The sequence below is a fragment of the Symphodus melops genome, assembly GCF_947650265.1.
Source record: "Symphodus melops genome assembly, chromosome: 13".
In the NCBI taxonomy this organism is placed as follows: domain Eukaryota; kingdom Metazoa; phylum Chordata; class Actinopteri; order Labriformes; family Labridae; genus Symphodus; species Symphodus melops.
The window spans coordinates 15,637,851-15,661,166 of record NC_136703.1 but is presented as its reverse complement, the minus strand read 5'-3'; the positions used below and the strand labels follow the sequence as shown (position 1 = coordinate 15,661,166).

General features: G+C 42.5%; 1 protein-coding gene across 2 annotated transcripts in view; it reads right to left on the bottom strand.

The window, feature by feature from the left end:
* cacna2d3a (calcium channel, voltage-dependent, alpha 2/delta subunit 3a) overlaps positions 1-21,413 on the bottom strand; it is a 104,869-nt gene extending 83,456 nt beyond the window's left edge. For both annotated transcript variants that reach the window (XM_079358685.1, XM_079358686.1), the window contains exons 1-3: positions 20,768-21,413; positions 20,356-20,437; positions 2,841-2,957 (exon numbers count right to left, since the gene is read on the bottom strand). In XM_079358685.1, coding sequence (XP_079214811.1) covers positions 2,841-2,957; positions 20,356-20,437; positions 20,768-20,883 — 315 coding nt within the window. In that variant the 5' untranslated portion in view covers positions 20,884-21,413. The remainder of the gene's footprint in view (positions 1-2,840; positions 2,958-20,355; positions 20,438-20,767) is intronic.
* Positions 21,414-23,316: the final 1,903 nt, after the last annotated feature.

The window sequence follows — 23,316 nt, the reverse complement described above, 5'->3', positions numbered from 1 at the left end:
ATCAACGTGGAGAGGAGGAGATAAAACAGGGGAGGGCGTCCGGACGGAAATTGAATCACCGAAGCGCCACGTTTACTTAAGCAAAGAAATAAACGAAATGGGAAGAGACGGAGGAGAGAGGGGAGGGACAGGAAAATGAGCGAGGGATGTTTAAGGACAGCAGCGAGGCAAAAGGGGGGGGGGGGGGAAGATGGAGAAGGAGGGAAAAGGTCTCTTTATGTACGTAGGATCTCAACAACAACAAAAAAAATCCTCACAAGGCCGAGTGTCGGTGTTGAGAATAAGAGAGGTGGCGATGAAGTGGCGTCATAATAGCGCCTGCTCAGAGTCTCAGAGGACGTGTGCACGGAGCTTTTATTTCTTCTGTTCTTCACTGTCCTTAAAACAAAGGACTCGTGTATGAACAAACCTCCATCACCTTTACTCGAACCATAAATGAGATGCACAAACATCAGTCATCGAGCTCCTCCACTAAAGATACATGATAACCCTTAAACCTCGAACACACACACACAAATACAAGTCATCTAACGTGCATACATCAGCAACTTGTAACCGGCTGAGAAGACATGTGTCTGCAATGACAAACTCATGACACAAGTGGTTCATAACATCAGACTGTTATGTGATGTCAAATAACTGAGATGTTTTTCCTTTTAAAGGAAACTAAACCAGGAGGATAATTCAATTTGAACCTTGCTTTGATGCAAACCAATCATCAAGTCCGATTTTGTAAATGTCAGATGACTCACATCAGAAGTGAGTACTTTATGTTTTCTGTATGTGGAAATGTAAAAGCTGTGAATACAAACACTTGAAAGCAGCCATGGTCGTGCAATCCAAGCGGGCAGAGGTATCATTCAAAAGCATAATAACACATGCACAGGCAAAGCTAAAGCATGGAAATGGCTTGTCACTATCTGCTCACCCTCCCCGCCCTCTCCTGCGCTCCCTTTCCCTCGCTTGCTTTCCTTTCAGCTTGTATCCTTGGACCTGACTCTCAGAGAGAAATCCAATTTCTGTTAACAGCACCATGTTGCCCCGATAGGATCTATCACCTGGAGCTCGAGCTGCAGCCAGAGAGGCAGCGCACACGTGGACACATCCTGAACTGCGTCGATTACAAAACTGACAGCACCCACATACATCCACAGATGCTCCCACATTCTGACGACATGGACACGTACAGGAACATGGACAGCAGGGGTGTCCAGCATATTTCAAACAACTTTGGAGAAACCGGCAAACAAAGCTGGATTTAAAAGGATCCCACTGCCACTCACCCCAAACGCATGAACCTGCGACGCTGCCCCTTTTGAGTTCACGACAGTCAGAGCATTCAGAGGAAGAGAAGGGCGCCGTTTCCAACCTTCCATAAATCTCAGCCATCCTGAAAGCACGAGCTAAAATCTTCAGCTTTCGGAGGAGCACACTCAGATCGTTTAGAAAAATGTGAAATGCCATCATGGCATGATCATCTCTTCAGGCATGTGTGTGGCATTTTCCATGATTAGCTACTGAGTTCTTGAGTTCTGACCAAAAATGTCTATTCTATATGATGACAATGACCGTGACTTGTTTTGACCACAGAATACAAATCCATTCATCATGGACTCCAGCTGGTTGTTGCAATTCTCCATATCTGTTCTTGAGATATTGTTAAGCAGATGAGGTTGTTGAATGGAGGGCTCAGACATATTGAGGATGACACCAATGCAATGGTATCGGCCGATGTATTGGCGCTGCTGCCATACGTCGCCACATCTGCAAATATTGTGGTATGAGCCAAGTATATTTGTTGCGCCACATCAATTTAATGGTGGCTTCCAGTACACCTAACTAATGATTCAGAGGAGAGCTTTTCTTTCGGTGTGCAGTTGAAGTTGAACAAAGTCTGACCTGTTTTCACTGTCAAACATCAGAGAGAATGGAGGCATTGTTGGAATCTGACATCGGTATCGGCTAACTGGAATCTGATCTGATCTTCTGAATCAGTGCATCTCTTCAAAAATAAAACGCCTCTGATCACATCTGTCTTGAGCTCAGGCATAAAATATATATATTTCATACAACCATTACCTGCTTTTTTAACTGTTGAAAAGTGCTCTTAAATAAATGGAGCATGGTAAAAAAAAAAAAAAAGTGTATATCCCCATCTTCTTCTGAAATGGGTAAAAATGTTGAAGTATTATGAACCATAAACTTTTATTTTAAACAGTTATTCATGAACAGGATGCAATAAAGACTACAGGCTATTAATGTGTGCTAAAAAAAAGAAACCCTACGCCTAGAAAAACAATAAATAAAAGCATTTAGAAATCCAACTCATATTATTTTATTCAGTTTCAATCGTTGTCCCGAAATGGTCCAATACACTAGACTCAGACTGTTCCGAGCAGATCAATGAGGTGACACAGACACTGATGGTTAGATCACAGCCTCTCTGTCTCACACACACACACACACACACACACACACACACACACACACACACACACAGCAGGCCTAAGATGTGTCTGGTTTCCATGTTGCAATGTGACACCGCAGCGCATCCTCAGACATCCAATCTGGTCTGCAGAGTGGTCAGGAAATAAGACGTTACAGAGTGCCTTCACTGAGCTCATTTTATTGTTTTCATTCCAGGAATACATGAACCAGATGTCTCCGAAAAAAATACACGATAATAAAGATCATGTTGTTACTTTTGATTAAATACATCTTGTCCTTCTCTCTTGCCCATCAGCTTCTTTTGAAATTCAATTTAGTTTGAAATCAAATTAAGGACCTTGTGTTTTTTTTTTGTTTTTTTTTGTGTTGGATGAAGATTGAAGTTGAAATACCTTCATTGCCTCGGCTTTCTTGTGAAACATCTCCTCCATGTCCTCTGCCAGCCTCTTCACTAGCCGCAGCCCATCGATTTCCTCCACCCGCACCGCCCGCTCAAACTCCTTGTATTTCTGAAAAAGAAAGCCACACATTCATGTCGTCAGAGCAATATACTACAGCACATGAAGCAGAAAGAACAAAAAAACCCCAATCAGTTACACTCCTGTGTAACTGGCTGTATACACCACATGCAACACATTATAGAGCACGTCTAATCTGGTGATAATGTTCAGGTCTGTACTGCATCACATCTGACAAACACGATGATTATATGAGAATCATACAATTGAGCCTATCAGAGTTATGAGTTCAAAGTCTTCAAATCTAAAGAAAAAAATGTTAAGAAGTGTTAGAAGGGTGTGTTGTCTCCAGAGTTGCCAGTAAAGCTGCAATCCAGTGAAATATAATCACAGTACACAAGCTAGGACCAACAGCAACGCTACTACAGTAAGAAGACATTATCTGTGGTTGAAAAGTGGGAAAAGGCTTCAAAGTTCTTCAGAGTAATCTGCACATGGAGGAAAGCAATCAGCTCAGCCAAGAGAATTATCAGCCACCTTTGAGTTTTGTTTTTTTCTACCAACCACACGTTATGACACAGCTGCCCTCAGAGTGAGCACAACACCAAATCACATTATTCTGCGACAAACTAAAACCAGGCTGCTTAGCTTAACCAGCGCTTTAACCGGGGACAGTGACATTAAGTCTAGCTAATTCCACACCCATACATGCCACACACACACACACACACACACACACACACACACACACACATATATATATATGTAGAGCTGATCTCTTGTACAGAGAAAAAAAATAAAAAGAGGAAAAAGAAAAACGTTTTTTTTTTGGAATTGGTGCAAAGCTGCAGGCGGCTGTGTTTCACTCAGGGGGGATTTAACAGAAGATTACCGCCATATCAAATAGCATGCCCCCTCTAATGTTTTGCCAACCTGCTGAGACGCACGCTCTTAGCTGCCCCTGTACAGCGTCACACACACACACACACACACACACGAGGAGCAGGTTGAGACAAGGGAGAGAGAGGAGATGACTGTGGGAGGAGGAACAGGGACAGCATCAGACATTCAGGCAACAGCTTTCAGATTTAGGCAATCATGAGAAAACTGCAGGACATCGCCGAAGAGAGAGAGAGAGAGAGAGAGAGAGAGAGAGAGAGAGAGAGAGAGAGAGAGTGAAAAAAAACATTTCTGCTTGAAATTCAAACTTTTGATAAGGGAGAGTTTTCCAGTTGTAACGCAGAGAGAGAAAGAGATTATTGTGAAACGCCTTTGTTGAAAGCAAAACGTCCGTAATAACAGTCAGCATGACCTTCCTTGTATTTCCTTCATCCCAGGGGTGAGACAAAGCCAGAATTGAATAGGAAGGAGGAGCGGGAAAATAGAGATCGACGGAGAAGGATTGAAGAGAAAAAGAGTGTGAGAGGGAGAGCAGCGTGAGTGCAAAAAAAGAGATTCAAAGATGTGACGATGTAGGAAGAGGAAGAAAAAGAGAAGGCAAGGGCATGTTTACGCTTTCAAAAGTGAAGTTGGAAAGTGTAGGAATAGGATGATGGATGCACTGAAGGAGCACGTAAAGATGATATTAAAGTGGGAGGTCAGAGTGGGGCGTGAAATGTTATCTGTGTTTGCAGAGCCGCAGGTGGGCACAAGCGGAGAGAAGCTGGTCTAAATCACGAACATTCTGCACAATATTTCACGCCATTAATACAAAAGCAGGGTGACTAACATTTGCGGGCGATAGATTAACTTCAAATCTGTTGATTGCTGCATTCATCATCACACGCAAGCAATTATAAGGAGTGCAGAGGGCCAGAGCCTGCAGGTACAAACTTCCTGTGGAGCCAGAACGAGAGTGTGCGCGCTTGGAACAGAAATAGAATAAGAGTCGAGGTGGAAAGCTTCTTTTTATAGCAATTAAAGTGATTAGAGGAAAAGAGGGCCTGATTCATCAAGGTAGCTCTTTTTTTTTTTTTTTTTTTTGAAGAGACGAGGGTGTGATTTTGTGGAAAAGTTCTTCAACCAGTGGGTAGCCAAAAGAATGAGAGAGAGAGACATAAAGTGAACAAGCAGAAAAACAGCAAGAAGCCAATGAATGCTGAATTTTAAAAAAATCTAACTTTTTACTTTTTAAAATTTTATTCACTCATTTCATAATCTGCTGTATGTGTGTGTTTAAAATGACGCCAACGGGGTGTCTACACTTACACAGGTTAATTTGCACGTCATAACCGTTTCAAAATTCCCCTCCAAAATCCAAATCATTGGACAAGATACGAGGAGACAAAGACAGAGAGGAAGGAAGAGAGGATGACAGAAGGTGGAGGGAGCACCTGAACTGCCTTTAATGTCATTTAACATACATCGGATTTCATCACTCCTCTTCTGCAAGACTGCCAAAAAGAAGTTGAACAGATCTCTAACAAACCTTCGTTCGCACTCCTAATTAATTGCAGCCTCAAATAACCCCCTCTGTGGCCAATCAAAGTGACTGGCTGATGACTCAGAAGCCAAATCACAGACCGGAACGGTACGAAAATCACAGCAGTAATCCCACTGGCTGACTGACAACTGCAGCACGTCAGAAGCAGCCAGAAAAGCCAGATTTGAAACCTGAATCCTGGATCCTTTCTGAAGGTGGTGGGGGCCTGTTAAAAAGGCAGGTCATTGGTTGAGCTCTGAACTGGAGTGAACGGTTTCTTCCCCAAATTCTCTCTTCTGTGCTCCATTTATTGGAGCTTCTTCTTCTACCGTTTCCCTTGCTCCCCTCTCTTCTTTTCTCCTGCACCCACTTCTTTTCTAATTATAAAAATGAATGGGCTGACTTCATGGACACAGTCATAGCGAAGAATTATTCTCTCTAATGACAGTTCGTAAGTCTTTTCTATTGAATCCAGTTATATTTTTGTCTACAGCACCGCTAAATCCTCATCCATGAAAAGAGACGCAGAACTAACAGATAATTCAACGTGGCAGAAGGAAAGCAGTTTGTGCCCGCAGCCTGAATCGAAGTGTTTATGTGTTTGCGATCACGTTTGTGTGGTTGGGTGAAAGGCTAAGAGGGTCTGTCTGTTCAGTCAGGCTGACCAGAGCAGAGCTGGCCTAATTAGCCTGAAGCTACCCTCTTCACATCCCATCATCTTCACAGGAGGGCCAACTGACAAGACACTCAGAACCTCCTTTACCCACGAGACGGACGCTCCTTCAGTGACTGGAAATGGCAACTTTACCAACAGGATAATGAGGACGTGAATAAGAAGATAACCAGATGACTTTTGCATTTCTAGGTTTTCTGCTGAAGTGTCTGAAGCCAGAGTGGAAAGCAATAAAAAAAAAAAAAAAAGCATAAAAAAAAAGAAAAACAGGTGTTTTACATCCCTAAAAATACAACAAACGTTGTGAGACTTTTTCACTTTGTTACTGGTTGCTAATATAGGCATATAACCCACAAATGTGGAGCTACTTTTCAGCCATTAATAACTATGTATGTATTTAGAAACTGGTCTATTTATTGGCTTTTTACACCTTTACAATCAGTGACCCACCAATAATATCTCTACATATTAGCACCTTTTTAGGCACATTCACAGCTCAGCTCCTAAGAATCAGTTGCTCAAATGCTCAAATGCTGCTGAACATACAGAAATGTTTCCTCTCTTTCCCTCCAAGGATTGGTTTGTTTGTTTGTGAACTTTAATGTCAGCCTGACTTTCTACCTTGTCTCTGCTACTGGGGACTCCGAATGTTACATAAAGTCTTACCTTGTGTTTATCGTTTCTTTACCCCAGAGAAGCCGCCAATGGAGAGTTAAGCACCAAACCGTGCTTCTCAAAGATACATTATGTGTATACAAGCCCACTCACAAATGCACTTCTCTCTTTACGGGATATATCAGGGTTCCAAAAGCTGAAGAAATGCGGTCACAACTGTGTTGGAGACAGAGACGAGCGGTGGTGACACATTTTGTACAGTCTGTGGTAACTGGATCCTCCTCTCCTCTCCTCCCTCAGCTCTTCACTGTGCTGCATCACATGAATGAGCTGATGCTGCTAATCTCTCTCCTACACAGAGAGCTCTAACTGTGGGATGACAGTCAGAGGCTAGAAGCTACAGATTCTGGCTGCACTTTAGCAAACAGAAACAGGTGCAAACCTGTATGCACACACACAATCATGTTTTATATAAGCACACGAAAACATATGAACAATAGGAGGAAAGTTCTAACTTGAAATAATTTTCTTTCTGCAGAAAGCAAAACAGGCGCATGTGTAAAGGTACTGGTTTATTATCATTCATTAAGTGTTTGGAGAAGTGTAAAAGGAATGACATAATGTATTTGTATCTGTGTATGATCATTTCCTTTGGGGTTGACAATAAAGTGATTAATGAAGGGGAGAAACTTCATTTCACACTAAGACTGAACCCCAATCCCCCAAATCCCAGCTCATTTTACGCACCACCAGAGCCCACTTTTTAGTTGGCCCGCTCTCACACAATCTCACAGCTGTTTGAATCCCTCTCTCTCGTCCTCTCATGCTCTCGCTCTCTCTCTCTCTCACACTCACACATATACCAACTGGTTGTACCCACACAGAAAACAAAATATGTATCTGTGATCTAATTAATGATTTTTAATAAAATCAAGGAATAAGAGATCAAGACTAAAAGTTGATTGGATGTGATCACTTGTTCTGCAGTCGTGTCTCTTGATGAAGCTGAACATAAACAGGAGAGAAGCAGAGGCATGAGCTCATAACCCGAGCATACTTCATCTCCTTCATTAGAAGCTTGTGTGTTATTGCACACCACCTCCCTGTTCGGTTTTCATTCACTAAAAGCAGCCTTGTTTGTTTTCCGATGACTGGAGAAGTCTGGGAAGGAACAAAAGAAACAGCGCTCAGAAGTTTGTGTGCACAACACACACAGGGGAACAGAAACCATTCATTCATTCAACCAATAAATCTTTATAGTATCAAGTGATGAAATGCAATAGCAAAAATAATCATGTTTTTGAACAAAATACAGGTAGGATATGTTGTAATTACAGCCTGACTCATTAATAGGCCTATAACATAGTTCGATATTAGCATTAGCATAGCATCCAGTGACTATCTGTATCGACTATCTGTATAATTAGAGGATCATTGTATTACACTGGCAGTTCTCTTTCACCAGCAGAGGGCGCTACATGGATTACGCATCATCACTCTCCAGTGTGTCAAGCTGCGACGCGTTCACTCTATATGCGTCGTTCCGTCATAGTTGAGTCACCACATTGTCTTTATGACATCGTTCCACAAGTGTTTGATAGCTGCATTTGAAGGATCATCACAATAAAATGTGTACATCTACAGTGTATCTATCGATCTTTACAGATCGAACATTGATCCAAGAAAGATATCGGCTGATTGCTATCAGATTTTTTTTCTCTTTGCAATATCGATGTCGGCCCCGAAAATCCCATATCGGTCGGGCCCCCACGGGTTTTTTAAAGTTAAATACCGAACACCCTCTGAGGATACTGTTCTTCACATTTATACTGGTGTCTTTTTTTAACCTACTTGGATCTTAGTTCATACTGCTGACTTAAGTGTGATGAAATTTAAGTGCGACAAGTTAGACAAGACCAAACATAATTTAACATATTAGTACCTACTGTAAGCCACCTAGATGAAAACAAATAATTGTATATACTCATGATGGGAGAGTATGTGCAGCACGTTTAGGTGAAATTGTATATATACTGTAAATAGATGGCTTGGATTGTGTTAGTGGTACTCTTACGTAAGGGTTAGAATCTATTAACACCAGAGAGCACAGCTAATTCAAAGTCAAAGATGTCAACACAAAGGCAGCATTATTTAAAATCTGTCGACAAAAAAACAGCCGACAAAGTATAAATACTTCAGAAAGACTTCACTGAATATTTAACTGAAATCTCGGCACAGAAGTCAACAACTGGAAAGTCATTTCCCAGTGGACAACATGTGTTTTCTGTGTGTGTGTGGGTGTGTGTGTGTGTGTGTGTGTGTGCGTGTGTGTGTGTGTGTGTGCGTGTATGCTTTTAGGTGCTCGGCTGTGTTCATCAATGCAAGATAGATTGTTGAGCCCGCAGTGTGTGAGCATGTTTTCTCAGAGAATCCTTTTCAGGTGAACGAATGGCTCGCAGTGTCATCATCATTTTACATAAAAAGTCTCTCCCTCCTTAAAGCCATGATTGTAATTACAACCCACACGGCTGAGGGAGGACAAGGGGAGCGGGGGCGGATAGACAAGGTACAAGAGAAGAAGTGAAGAGGTAGAAAGAGAAGAAGAGGTAGCACCCAGGGGCATGACGTGGATGAATTAAATTCTGCTTTCTGCCACAGTGTCACTAGGCCACCACTGCGATGTGCTTCGAGAAACAGAGGTGGGGGGGAAAAATAGAGCGACATGGTGAGAGACTGTCTGAAACAATCGCACTCTCACTGATCCTGCATTCTGCCTACAAGTACAATACTTGGGTGGAGGGGATCAGCCTCAGCCTTAGCCGAAATCCGCGACAGGAAATCACTGCTGGATCACAGAATCCTCCCAGGAACGCCAAAATCATCGCTATGCCCTCCTCCTTTCAAACCCTCCTGTTGTCCGCCAGCCGACAAATTGTTCCCTCAAAAGACGAGTGCTGGCCGGAGATGAAGTGGAACAATTAATTTCACGCTTGTCCTCCCTGCCTCAAAAGCATGTTGGTCTGAGTCCCGTATCTGGTGACACAGAGACACTCCCGCAGATTGTAAAACACACACAAACATACACTCAGAAGCACACACACACACACACACACACACACACACACACACACACACACACACACACGAAATATAACTTAAACACTTAGCGTAAATGCTAATCACACAGGCCTTAAAACAAGACATCTTTAAACTCAAGGATCATAAACTTCTCCTGTCCGGCGTGCGACACCGACAGTGCTGCTCCAATCACAACCATGTAATCTATCAGTGGGGCTGATTACGGTATTGATCATAACGCAGGGTGTCTCAAAGATGGATCAATGCACAGGGAATGGATGGGGAGGATCATGAGAACACATGCGCACACAAAAAGCTTTGATGGACCGCTCAATCAAATGCTTAGAAGAAGGAAGCTTCAGGAAATAGACTGAAGGATTTTCATAGAGGTCCGTCAGCCTCGAAGTAACGGGCAAAAAAAATAATAAAAAAAAATAAAAATGCTGCAACAGGAGACCTTGTACATTTGTACCATCAAACTTGAGATATAAGGGGTTCACACTTAAAAGAGGTCAATCCTAAAATGAAATGCAGCTCAATGTCAGATCATACGAGCATTAAAGCGCCTTCAAATCCTGATTTGGGTGGTCGTCTTGTTTTGTTGTTCTTCTTTGTTTTTTTTGTTGTTTTTTTTTGGGGGGGGGGGGGGGGGGGGGGGGGGTTTGGTTACAGTAAAAGAGAACTTCATTCTGCCTCGTGTCAGGCATAATTATGTTCCAAATCTCTTTGCTTTTGATTGATCATTGCTCTATAAAGCTCAGGCGGGTAACAGCAGTTAAATAATGACCCTCCAAGTCTCTCTTTATCCTCACTGTTACAGTCTGCTGTCAACACACTGAAGAATGGGAAATCAGTGACAGCTGCAGTACATGTGTTATCATCACAAGAGCTACGAACAGTAAATAGTTTCATTAACAACTGCACAGGGAGTCTTCAAGTGCAGTAAAAAAAGGATATTTATTATCTTCAGGGAGAGGAAGTGTTCAGTGACATGAACTTTAGAAACTTGGACTCCAGTCAGACGTCCAAAATGTAAAATTCTGGATCAGTCAATAAATAACACTCTTTCTGTGGGGGCTTGTGGGGGAAAAAAGCGGGGTTAAAGTCAGGGTGAAATGTGGCTGCATTCACACATGCAGCTCACGTCAAGAACACAGTTCACAGCTGTGAAATGAAACTTCTTCAATTTCAATTGACAGCGTTCAGAACTCAGGAATCTTGACTTGGTTTTTTTTTTTTTCATTATTATTTGGAACACGATGTTTTTAGTTTGAGAGGTGTATATGAACATGTACCAAACAGACACTAGTCCAGCTAACAGTTGTTGAGGGCATTTCAAGAACAAAGGTCCCACATGAGATGGTTACTATGGAGACATGGCATACAGAGTCCGTGGTGAGTAAAATCAGAGAGTGCTGTTGCTTTACTGAATTTTTTCTTTACTGAAGATGAAATCATGGCTCAAATCAACTCCGCCAGTCACACGTAAACACAGTTTCATGAAGCGTGATGATGCGATATCATGGGATTGTTCATGTGTTGCTTTAGAGATATGTTGTGGTGATAAACTGTCATTCATATATCATGCCAGGAACTCTGGAAAACGACCACACAGCTTTATTTAACGTAATTTTGACAATTGAAATGAACATGGTATGAATAAAAAAATAAATCATTGCCTTTGTCAGATTCAATCCATTATTAACAGACAACAGCTTTGACAAATATTCAACCCATGGTTGGTTTTTGTCAGGAAAATCTAAATCACTTCAACCACTCAACACAACTCATCCAACCATCGCTCCTCAGTGTGTGTGTGTGTGTGTGTGTGTGTGTGTGTGTGTGAGTGGGTGTGTGTGTGTGTGTGTGAGTGTGTGAGTGTGTGTGTGTGTGTGTGTGAGAGAGTGTGTGTGTGTGTATGAGTGTGTGCGCAATGTTATGTGTGTGTGTGTGTGTGTGTGTGTGTGTGTGTGTGTGTGTGTGAGCGTGTGTGTGTGTGTGTATGAGTGTGTGCGCAATGTTATGTGTGTGTGTGTGTGTGTGTGTGAGTGAGAGTGAAAGGGCTTCTAAAGTGATCCAGTGTTTAACGGCTGCCTGAGGGATATTGAGAGGAACATTGAAATAACAGCTGTACAACAACACTAACACACACGCGCACACACACACACACACACACACACACACACACACACACACACACACACACACACACACACACACACACAGCGAATAGTGACACTCAGGAGTTTTGTTCCCTGGGTGCACTGCTTCTGTTGGGTATGCACCATTGCCCCTAAAAGTGGGTGCCAAATCCCTGCTCTGTCTAATGACTGCCATCTTTCAATGTCCTCACATGCCTCACCATCATGGTTTGCCGCCTACCTACACACACACACACACACACACACACACACACACAGGAGCAAAGCCCCAAAAAAGATGGGAATGACATCATGTAAGCCACCATGAGAACATATCTTCTCTGAAAGGCAGACCCTTTCAAAAGTTAAGAAGCTGGAAAAAGAAGTAGTCTCTGTATAATTTCCCTCTACTTTTTCTTTCATGCACCCATAATTCACTTCCACCACCAACAAAAAAAAACTAAAAGCACCAAGAGCAGGTCTAATCTGTTCCAATGGAACTGATTAATAGTCCACACTCTATCTGTAGCTGCCTGCATTCAGTTGGTTTCAGCAGAGTTGAGGAAAACATTTTTCATGCTTAGCAGCATGCACAATGTGGCCCACTGCTTCCCCATTCCCCTCCACTCATTCACACAGTCTCCAATTGATTCTAGCAGCAGTCGGCGTGAAAGTGGAAGGAGAGAGCAAAACATCGGCATGGCTGTAGTCGAAAAGCTCAAATTCATCCTTGCAAGTGGAGATTTATTATCGAGAAGTTCCACTTTTTGGACAGCACTTTGATTGGAGTTTGATTTGAAAGCCAAACAAAAGGTAGAACAGAATGCTAGAACTCTTTTTTTTTTTCAATCCCAGAACATTGATGAGTGCACTCTGGGAAGTTGCGGTTGACGTGTTTGAATAGTGAAACAATAAGTCTGTACACTCTTAAAGTGTACATTTGATTTCATGTATGGATGCTGGAATTTTGGGAGAATACCTAAATGATTTATATATATATATATATATATATATATATATATATATATAAAAATGTCATTAACACAGTGTAGACTTCTTACTTTGCATCTATATTTCTTCGCCTCAGTATCTGTCTTTGTTACTGCTCATCCAATCAACAACACCATTTAATGAATACAGCTTTAAGTTGATCCACACTGATCCTCTGTGTCTAAGTAATCTTCTGTCATCCAATCAGTGCTCAGCATTACCCTAGCGTAACCTGCACATTCGCCAGCACAGAATCGTAGCAAATAAATGCATTAGACGCTAAAATAAATGAAGATTAACAGGAGAAAAGGCTGGAGAGAGGACTATGTTCTTACATTGTTGTTTGTGCAAAACTGTAAACCTCCACCTTGTGTGTGTGTGTGTGTGTGTGTGTGTGTGTGTGTGTGTGTGTGTGTGTGTGTGTGTGTGTGCGCGCGTGACAGATGATAGAAAGTGCAGGTGAAGGTCGTCAGGAGGACGTTGCAATGTTGTGGCTCTCAGCTGGAATTTGGCAGCACTCTCTCAGTCTTTGAGAAGTGTTGTGTAAATGGGGCGCAGTGCAGGGCTACATAAAGTCAAAGCCAAACCAAGTGTGTGCTTGCATGCGTGTGAATGCGTGTGAATGTGCGTGTGTGTGAGTTGGCAGAGTTGGTGCAGAAGCAGACGGGGTGTCTCGGGACACGTATTGAGGGCACCCAAGAGTGCAGCGAGTGCACGACTTTGTGCGAGACCAGCGGAACTTCGCGGCGTGTCCCAGGATCCCCTCCCATGTATTCTTTAGTGCCGAAGCTGCATCCTATCCATTATTAAAGCAGAGGGGTGGAGGGAGAGGAGGAGAAAGTTAGAAAGAAAATGTGAGAGGGAAGGGCCATACAAAAAAAAAAAACAACAATAATAATCGGGGGAGGCACGAGGGTGAAAAAACACTTGGGGGAATTTGTTGGCAGAAGTGACAGAAACTGAAAACAAAAAAAGAAATGAGTTTAAAGTATAAACTTGTTTAATGAAATATTAGGAGGTATTTGAGATTGATGTAGTAGCTGTACTGGCTCTGATGCCCTTTATTCTTTTTAGTGTTTTGCTTTATTGCCACCATCTTTACCGACAGCTATCAGACTGGTTCATAACAAGCCGCAGGATGATTGATGTGGACAGCAGCAAGTCACAGACAGTCCTTCACACTACAATGCGCACGTTAATGTGCTTAATAGCACTAGACCCACCCCCTTTTGCAAGTTACTGAATGTTTACTCTGCATGCAGTCGAGTCTGGAGCACATCAGATGAACAATCTGTCATAATTACGGAATTCTGTGAGTGTTTGTGTGTGTGTGCGTGTCAGTGTGTGTGCGTGTGAGTGTGTGTGTGTGCGCGCGTATGCGCGTGTGTGTGTGTGTGTGTCTATTAATGTCCGGTGCAGCCACGGTGAGATGCTCTTTATCTGCAAGCAAACAGAGGCAGAGGCAGACCTGAGCAGCCGATGACAGATGACAGTGGAGATTAATCTTCAGCGTTCACATTCATCATCCTAACAGCACAGAGCACAAGGTGTTATACACACTTTGTGTGTGTGTGGGTGTCTGCAGAAAGTTCAGAAAGCAGGAAGAAAAATCAGCTTCCTTCCAAAACAAGAATCAGCTACTAGATTGAATGCTTTTCGAGCTGGTGCCTGGACTTAGTGGGGATAAATCAAAGAGGTGAAGCGCACTACAAATCATCAAAAGACACTTGATTTTCTAAGCCCGCAAACACGGCGTCAGCATTTGTGCTCTTTTAAGAATTTAAGTTCTTTAATCCGGTAGCAAAGGGGCCTCACTTCTTGCTCCACAGCCCTTCACAGTAAAGGCTTGCTGTTTGATTCAAAGTGGCTTTTCTCATGCTTTTTCTCACCAACAAAGCACTAATTACAGTATGAGTGAGTGGCTGTGTTGACTAAAGCTGGCCTGAGAGGACATGAAAGTAGACTGGCACAGACTGCAAACTCCCGCCTGTAAACGCTGTAATTAACTCTGTGACACCATATTCCTCTTTTTCCTTCTCTCTCTCTCTTTCTCTCACTCTCTGTCTCTCTCTCTCTCTTTGACACACCACACACCTATCTCCTCCCGCTGTCTAGCAGACGAATTAAATCTGGCGACATCGTGCTTTGGTCAATGAGAACAAGCGAGGGCGGGAGCAGGAAGCAGGAGAGGAGATGGGAGGGAAAGGGGAGGTGAGGGGAAAGAGGGACAGTTGTCAGTACACACCCATCCACACCTCTCTCACCCCTCCCTCACCTCATCGGCAGCCGTGCTGAACCAAACCTGACAGCTATTCAATTTACCCAAAGCTAAATGTAATCTGCAGCCGTCTCCCCCGAACTGACACACTGTTACACTGGAACGCCTCAGCCATCACACACCCCTAGCATCAGATTGGCACCATCACACTTACTTTCCCCAACACTTCCTCTCTCTCTCTCTCTCTCTCTCTCTCTCTCTCTCAAACACACACACGTTATTAATGTGGCTAGAAAGACAAATAGAGGGCAAAAAGAGGAACACGGAAAACTATTTTTCAGATGAGCCAAAAGAAAAACGGAAAACAAAAAAAGTCATTGTAACTCCGTAGTGACAAACATAAGCTCTCTTTAGTGTAATCTCCAGGGTGTTTCTGAATGTCTTTTCAGGCATAATAGAAGTGCCGAATCTCAAACGAAAACTGGAAGAGACAATCTGTCAAGCATAAAACATCACAATATTACATCGTCACTTATTTTAAATGGGACATTTGTAGAGGAAATGGAGGGCACTTAAGCCACATCAATTTCCTCTTCACCAGTATAAAACACAATCATTTGTGAATAAAAAAAAAAAAAGACAAAATTAAATTAAAACTTTAAGTGGCGTTTAATTCAAGTCCTCGGTGGATGCAAACTCATACTGCAGCTCTGCACACAGCGTGACTCATTCTTCCACTGTTGTCGTCCAAATATGTAATTAATTTTTAAATGAACGTGAAAACGGAAATGCATAATCACTTTCACTTACGACTTAAATAATTAGTCATGCTCTTAAATCTGGTTAGCGTAACTAAAATACATATTCAGAACCAAAATAGATCATCTCCAATGAAACAGACCAACATGGGAATCAGCTTCAGGAAGAATGAAATGATGTTTGTGAAACACGTGTCGTAGGAAGGTCTTATAGATAGGTCAGGAAACATTAGCACCGTGTGCCAATCACCTACAGCGCATCATCGGAGACAACATGACTCTCCACTTGTGTTTTTTTGGGTTCAATGGAAACCAAAAAGATAACGCAGAAAACAAGGTTTCAAGCAAAAAAGACAGGTAGCAAGCCTCCTCTTTAGCGTGAACCTGCAAATCAAAGACTCTTTTTCACCAGAAATGAAACCGTCTGAAATGACCTCTACTGTAAAGACCATCAGTGGCAGGATTTATTGTTTCTATAGGACTATAGTATTTTTTGAATGCCTGTATCAGTGTCAAACAGAATCACACAATGCTGCCGAAACAGCGTGACGTGTTTCCATCACAGAGATTCTCGAGTGAGTGATAAGTCTGACTTAAAGACGGCAGAGAAGAGATTTTTCAGAAGGTTTTGTCGTTGCCCTTTACTGATCTTGAACAAGTTCAGCAGAGCAAGGGCAAAAAGAAAAATTAACAAGACCCAAAAGTTATATTATATGTTTAGCGCAAAAAAACCAACAACCTGGGTGACAGGTCCGTTGTTTTCTTCGTGATCATGTTTAGTTTTTTACCATATTTAAGTTGATACTTTTATGAGATGTAAATGAGATGCTGTGTGACAGAAGCATTCAGCTGTTCTCTTACTCCTTTCTCTATACTCTAAAAACTCAGCATGCACATGTTGCATCTGTCTCAGCTTTTTGCCTCTTCACTCTACTGGACAGCTTCAGGGAGTTTTTTTTTTTTTTTTGAGGAACCGCTGTGCCTCGTCTTCTTGGAATATTTTATGCAGACATGTCAGAGTCCTGCTGTGGTAAAACACAACGGTACATGCACCGCACCCGGACACACACTCTTCCTCCCCGCACCAGCAAATCGATTCCAGCATGCACTTGTCACACATCATTACACCTTCCTATCATCCTCTGCTATATACAGTGTGATAGAGGCAACGTGCGTGTGTGTGTGACACACACAGTGAGCATGCTTCGACTCGGTATGCAAACCTAACGCTCTCTCACACACACACCTACACACACACACACACACACACACACACACACACACACACACACACACACACACACACACACACACACACACACACACACACACACACACACACACACACACACACACACACACACACACACACACACACACACACACACAAACTACAGGCATATACACCTGCTGAGAATTCCTCCCCCTCAGGACCTGCTTATGCTTTGAAAGAGAAAAGGAGACATGTAGGGTCAACTTTCAGACTATGAGCTGCAGAAACATCATCTGTCTTATGTCTTCCATTACCAAAAGACTTCAAGTTATGTCTGCGTGGAATAATGTCCCCCTGCTTTGATTCCAGAGAGCCATAAACAGCAGTGAGGTGAAAACAAGTCCAGCCGACAACTCACGGACACAGACACACACACACACACACACACACACACACAGGCATAACAGCCAGGCTGGCTCATACAGACAGGTTGCTCAATGATACATGAAATTAAAGATTTGAACTGAATAGCAGCGAAGAGGGTAAAACACACAGAGCTAATTCCAGCTATCAGTGGGAGATGTTTAATGTGACTCAAGTCTTTGTTTCTTTATGTGGCTGTGTGTGTGTGTGTGTGTGTGTGTGTGTGTGTGTGTGTGTGTGTGTGTGTGTGTGTGTGTTCGCCATAACTGTACAAACATAGATTGTGCATCGTCACGTTCGTACATACGGTGATGAGAAACCTGATAGGATCTGATCTGTGTAACTATTTGAAGGCATTATTGATCAGGTTTTATTCTTCTTCAGACACACACACACACACACACACACAAACACACACACACACACGCACGCACACACACACATATATATAAATGCCCTGACTGTATAACCTTGAAACACGAGACGTTTCCGATGGAAACAGGAAGCGGGCCATGGCGTGGGCGTGGGACGAATCAGGGCAGAAATTGAAAGAGGACATGAGGGGGGGGGGCTACAGAGCGAGAGGACTAATAAAAGTTATAATGCAGAATAATTTATCACAAATTAAAACATTTGTTCAAAACGGGCCCTACGAGGACTGAAACTCTCGAAATCCTCTTCATGACACATTTTTAATCAAAAATATTCTATAATTCTTGTCTTAGCGTTTTTGGATTGGGGCATTCAAAAGAAAACAAAGTCAATTAACGGTATCATTAGATGTTTTTAATTATCGTTTACCACACGGTTGTACTGTTTTTGAAAGAGCTCTCACTTGAGATGATTAAATTGAAAACTTAAATCAAGCGTCAAATTAAAACGGAGTTGGCACAGAGAGAGAAAGAATTTTGTGATTGTCATAACTTCCACTCGGAAAACAGAATAACAGCACGACGCACGTTTGACAACACCCACGTTTAGAAGAAATGAGTGAAATAAAAGGTGATGAGCACTGCAGTACGCTGATTGGGTTTGTACGTCGTCATCAGGTAGCTTTCTACTTCACAGAGTTAAAACGACGGATGACACGTTCTACAAAGGGTCAGCAGAATAACCTATAAATAAAGAAAATACAATGTTTGTATATGTACGATTTCATGAGCTTTTTTAACCCTTTTTTTCACTTTTCAGAACAGCCTGTGCATCGGGAGAATTTCTCCTTACTGTCTATGTTCGCAGCATGACTCAGGCTACGATGGATTTTAGTGTAGTACTGTATTAATGTGTGTGTTTGTGTGAGACTAATGCAGAGGTATGGTTATTTCCAGGGGAGTATTGTTACGCTAGGGTCAGAGAGATATCTGAAGAGTGAGTCCATCTGTCCCCCCCTAGCCCCAGGGAAATACACACAAACAAGCACTTCAACAAATACACACACACACACACACAAGCCTCTCTCATCAGTACCATCCTCCAATCTTTGAACAACAGTGTACTTGCCTCTTTCTTTCTGCCCATTTAAAAGCATATGTGCCCTCAGGGAAACTGTGGTCCCTCCTCAGCTTTTGTGGAAGAGTTTCCAGACTGCTCCGGCTCCACAATAAGAGAAACAGGACACTGTCTGCATTAAAACACCATGAACATCTGAGGTATACCATGCGATCACCAGTTTGCTGTGAAAGATGCACTTTTCCCACAAAAGAGGTCTCCAGTCTTTTTCTTTGCTCAATTAACCCTGCGGCCTTCATTTGCATTTCATAAAGAGGTCGTCACTCTGTGGGAGGGTTATCTGCTTTTTGGAGGCAGAAAAAAAAAAAAAAAAGATGAGAAGGGGGAACAGTTTTTTATCCTGTTAGAGAGATAACAGCGCAGCACTATAGCTTCTGATGAAATATATGCTCATGTGTGTCTATGTGAGTGTGCATGTGAATATAAACTCTGTGGTCGCGTGCATACACTTCTGTGAGTGCAGGTTTGCGTTCTGGTGGCCTGATCACATCCAAACTCTAATTCAGCATGTATATACGGCCTGACAGCAGGAGCACCACAGTTTGTCTCTGCAACCCCCCCCCCCCCCCCTCGAGCACACATTATGTGTGTGCACCAGCTGAAAGGTTAGCACCAGCCTGGCCCTTTATCCACTCGCCACTTTTAACTCGTGCTTCATCAACTGACCCGCCATTAGAAAAATTTGCATTCCATCACTCTCAAATCTTGCATAAATGGCACACAGCAGAGAGAAATGGGAGGGAGAGAGCCTGCAGAGAGTTCTGGAAAAAGGTAAGGAGTTGTTTGAAATGAAATGAACAGTCAGTTCCCAGACGGCACGTGTTTGTGTGTTTGAATGTACTGTATCTGTTCGAGTGCTTGAAAATTGGACGACCACATAAAAAAGGCACGTTCAAAATAAGCTTTTTTTTTTTCTTTTTTCTTTTATAAATTAGTGCCTACCTAGTCGACATGCATTACAAATTCTGGAGTGGCTAAAAAGCGCAGGTCCTGCTGTGTGAGAGATGAAGAGTGACATTTCTCTCAACTCGAAAAAATTACTCAGCAGCAGTTATTTCCTCTCATAAGCTGACATCGCTCACATCCACACAGCACTTCTGAAAGTCTCTCAAAGCTATAAATGAACTGTTGCTTTACTTGAGGTAGCACATCCTTTCAGCTTAGCAGGGGGGGGAGGGAGTGGAGCTTAAGGGTGTATCCCAGGGTTCTTACAAAGCTGGCTGATATAGAAAAAATATCTTAAAAAAAATAAAAAAGGAAACATGTTTCATGGAGAGGAGAGCCACTTTCTCTCCTTGTCTCCTCTCTTCTCAATATGTTGTGAAAGTCAAACCAACCAACCAGTTCAATTGTGTGGACATTTAAATAGCAACTACAAAAATGTAACAGCTGACAATAAAGGTGCTCACCTTCTGCAGCAGCTGGGAGCCAGAGTACTTTGCAGAAATGGACTTCATCTCCCCACCAAACGCTGAAGCCCAGAGCTTCACCCTTCAGACAGCAACCACAAAAAAAGGGAATATTTTACACAATGTAAGAACAGCGAACAAGCTGAGCTATAACACTTTGAGTCATAACTGAGGTTTGGGGCACAATTTGCAAGAGCTTGCAATTCTACCAATTTCATATTTTTTTATCCTATATACCTGAAACTTGGGTGCAGCCGAGGCACCAAACTAGTTCAACAAACCCTCAGTTACCATCTTGAACAGTATAGGAGTAGTTAGTAAAGACACAGCTGGCACATTTTAAACTCAAATTCCGCTGAGAAACTTGGAAAAACCCAAATGGCACCTCTTCCGTAAAAGACGTTCTACTCACACGGATGGAGGGATGCTCTGATGAGTTCCTTCCACTCCGTTGACCCTGGTGCTTAGAGTTGAGAAAAGTAAAATGAAACAGGCACCGGAAACCGCACAGCTCCTGTCCACCAGCATCTTGAGCAAAAATTCACCCTCCTCACACACACACACACACAGTGCGAGTTTTTGGGCTTATAATGCCCCCTTTAATTTGTTTCTCCTCCAGAGAATCCAGAAATTAAAAAAAGGGGGAAGAGGAAATAAAAGTCACCTGTGCTGGCTGACTAAGTCATTTATAGCAATCTTTTTTTCTTTGAGTTGTTCCCGGATGAACGGCAGGTTCCTCCACAGCTGTGGGAGTTCCCGAAAAGTGTCGCGGTGTGGTCCCGTTGCCCGGTGCGGCGTTCACGGCTCTGCTGCTCGGAGAGTCGACCCTGTCTCTCGTAAGGGAAAGTCCGTAGACGTTTTTTTGTATGCTATTTGACCGACCTCGCCCACAGAGTGGAGGTTCAAGTGGGAACCGGGGGGAAAACATCAAACGATGCCGCGCACGAGAGCACGCCTACTCCTCGCGAGTGATGCGACTAGCCTCCCCTCTCTCTCTCTCTCTCTCTCTCGCTCTCTCGCTCTCTCTCACACACACACACACCCTGTCTCTCCCTCACTTTCTCTCCTCACTCTGACGAGCTGAGGAAACGCTGTTGAGGATGCTGTTCTGTTGAAGTGCGACATACTTCTGCCTCACTCTCTCTTTCTCTCCGACTCATAGGTTACACTAGCCTTTAGCTTTCAGGATCAAACATGCACTTTTGATTCCCCTGCCAGTGATGCAGGAACTACAGACAACGTCCTGGCAAAAAGACAGAGAGTGGGGGGCAGAGAAAAGAAACTCAGAGAGTAAATGAGAAGAGGGAGGAAAGGGCCAGATAAATCAGTTATGCTGCATAAAAGCCAAATAAACAATGGTGTGACACTGGAAGTGTGTGTTTGTACAGGAAGGGCTGTGTAGGAGGAGACGAGCCTTCAGGCAGTGGTACCCATGCCATGGGTCATGTTTCACAAAAAGCTGGAAGGACTGGCAAATCACTGGAAGGCACAAACATGGACTGAATAAAGAGTCTCCAAACTAAAACAGAAGTGGGGCCCAGTTGTTGGAAGGCCAAACTCTTTGTGTAATAGATCAATGGCATTTATTCAAACCCTCATATCAATAATTGACTTGTTACAAGATGTTTGTCTTCATAAGCATCGGATGAATGAACATCAAATCTGGAGAGGGGGTTGAGACTTGTTGATTTTAAATCTTTACCGTGCACATTACCAAATAAGTTGGAGAATATGATAGTTTGCTTTCTGTGGGTCTGACAGACTGTCAACGTTAATGGACGAAGTGTTACTGCAGGAGGCTCAGCCGCCATGCTGGAATTCCTGTCTCAGTCTGACTTTCAGACAGGATAGTGACCGGCTGAGAGGATGGAGATTAGGCAAGTTTAAAGCGTCTTGATGAAGCGTTACACTCTGACCGCCCGTCAGGCAGATCAGCTATACCTGCCTTGTAAATAACTCATTCATAGAATCAAAACAGATGAGTTATCAAAAAGTCTGCCTAGTCTGTGGTGATCCTGTAGAACAATAAATCCAGCAGACTTTCTACATTGAAAGAAGTAAGCTAAGAAACCAAAAAACCACAGAATGTAAATTAGATAATGCTTGTGAGGATTTTTACATTATCATTCTCAATCAAAATCAAAACAAAAGTCTTTTTCAGTCATCCTTAACACAAATTACTCTGTTATTGGAAAATTTGGACTTTCCAGGGATCTATACTTACATGATGACTGTAGTGGCATCGTAGTAGGGGATGATTATGTTTTCAATCCATGTGACAAACTGCCAAAACCAAAAATGTATTTGAACATCTGGACTATATTTATACACCAGTGGCAAACAGTTTAGGGTTCAACCATCAAACAGGGTGAAATGAAAATGTTCAATGCTGGTATTTTCACTGTTAATACAGTGTCAGGAAAGGAACGGCAAAGTTGTACAAATACCCTATGATCACTGCTGGAGTACATAAATATATCGACAAGTAGTAATGTGTTAGGAAAAAAAATCATAAGTTAAACTTTTATGGTTTTTACCTTCTTTTTTCTGCAACATGATGGCAGCCAGACAGTACGATAAAAAGGATTGCAGAGTTGACGACGGGTTCAGCATCTTCCCTGAGGTTAAGAGATGACAAACAGCATAGATACTGCATTTAGTCACTTTGCTCCTGGAAACCAGACAAAATACAACAAACATTTTCAGTAGTGGCAGTTGGACTGATTTTCTTTTATTCACTGACTGATATTTTCTTTTAATCTGCGAAGACCAAAGTCCTTTGAGAGTTCTTAGAGAGAAGAAGTGTTTTTGTTTATAAAGTAAGGTCATATCACTTGACAGCACTATCTGAATGATAGCAAACACCCTGAGGGAAACTCTGTAAGCACTTTGAGATTCATGAATGTAGAGTGCTATATGAATAAAATCTATTAATATTATTAGGGTGAATGGTCCAATAAA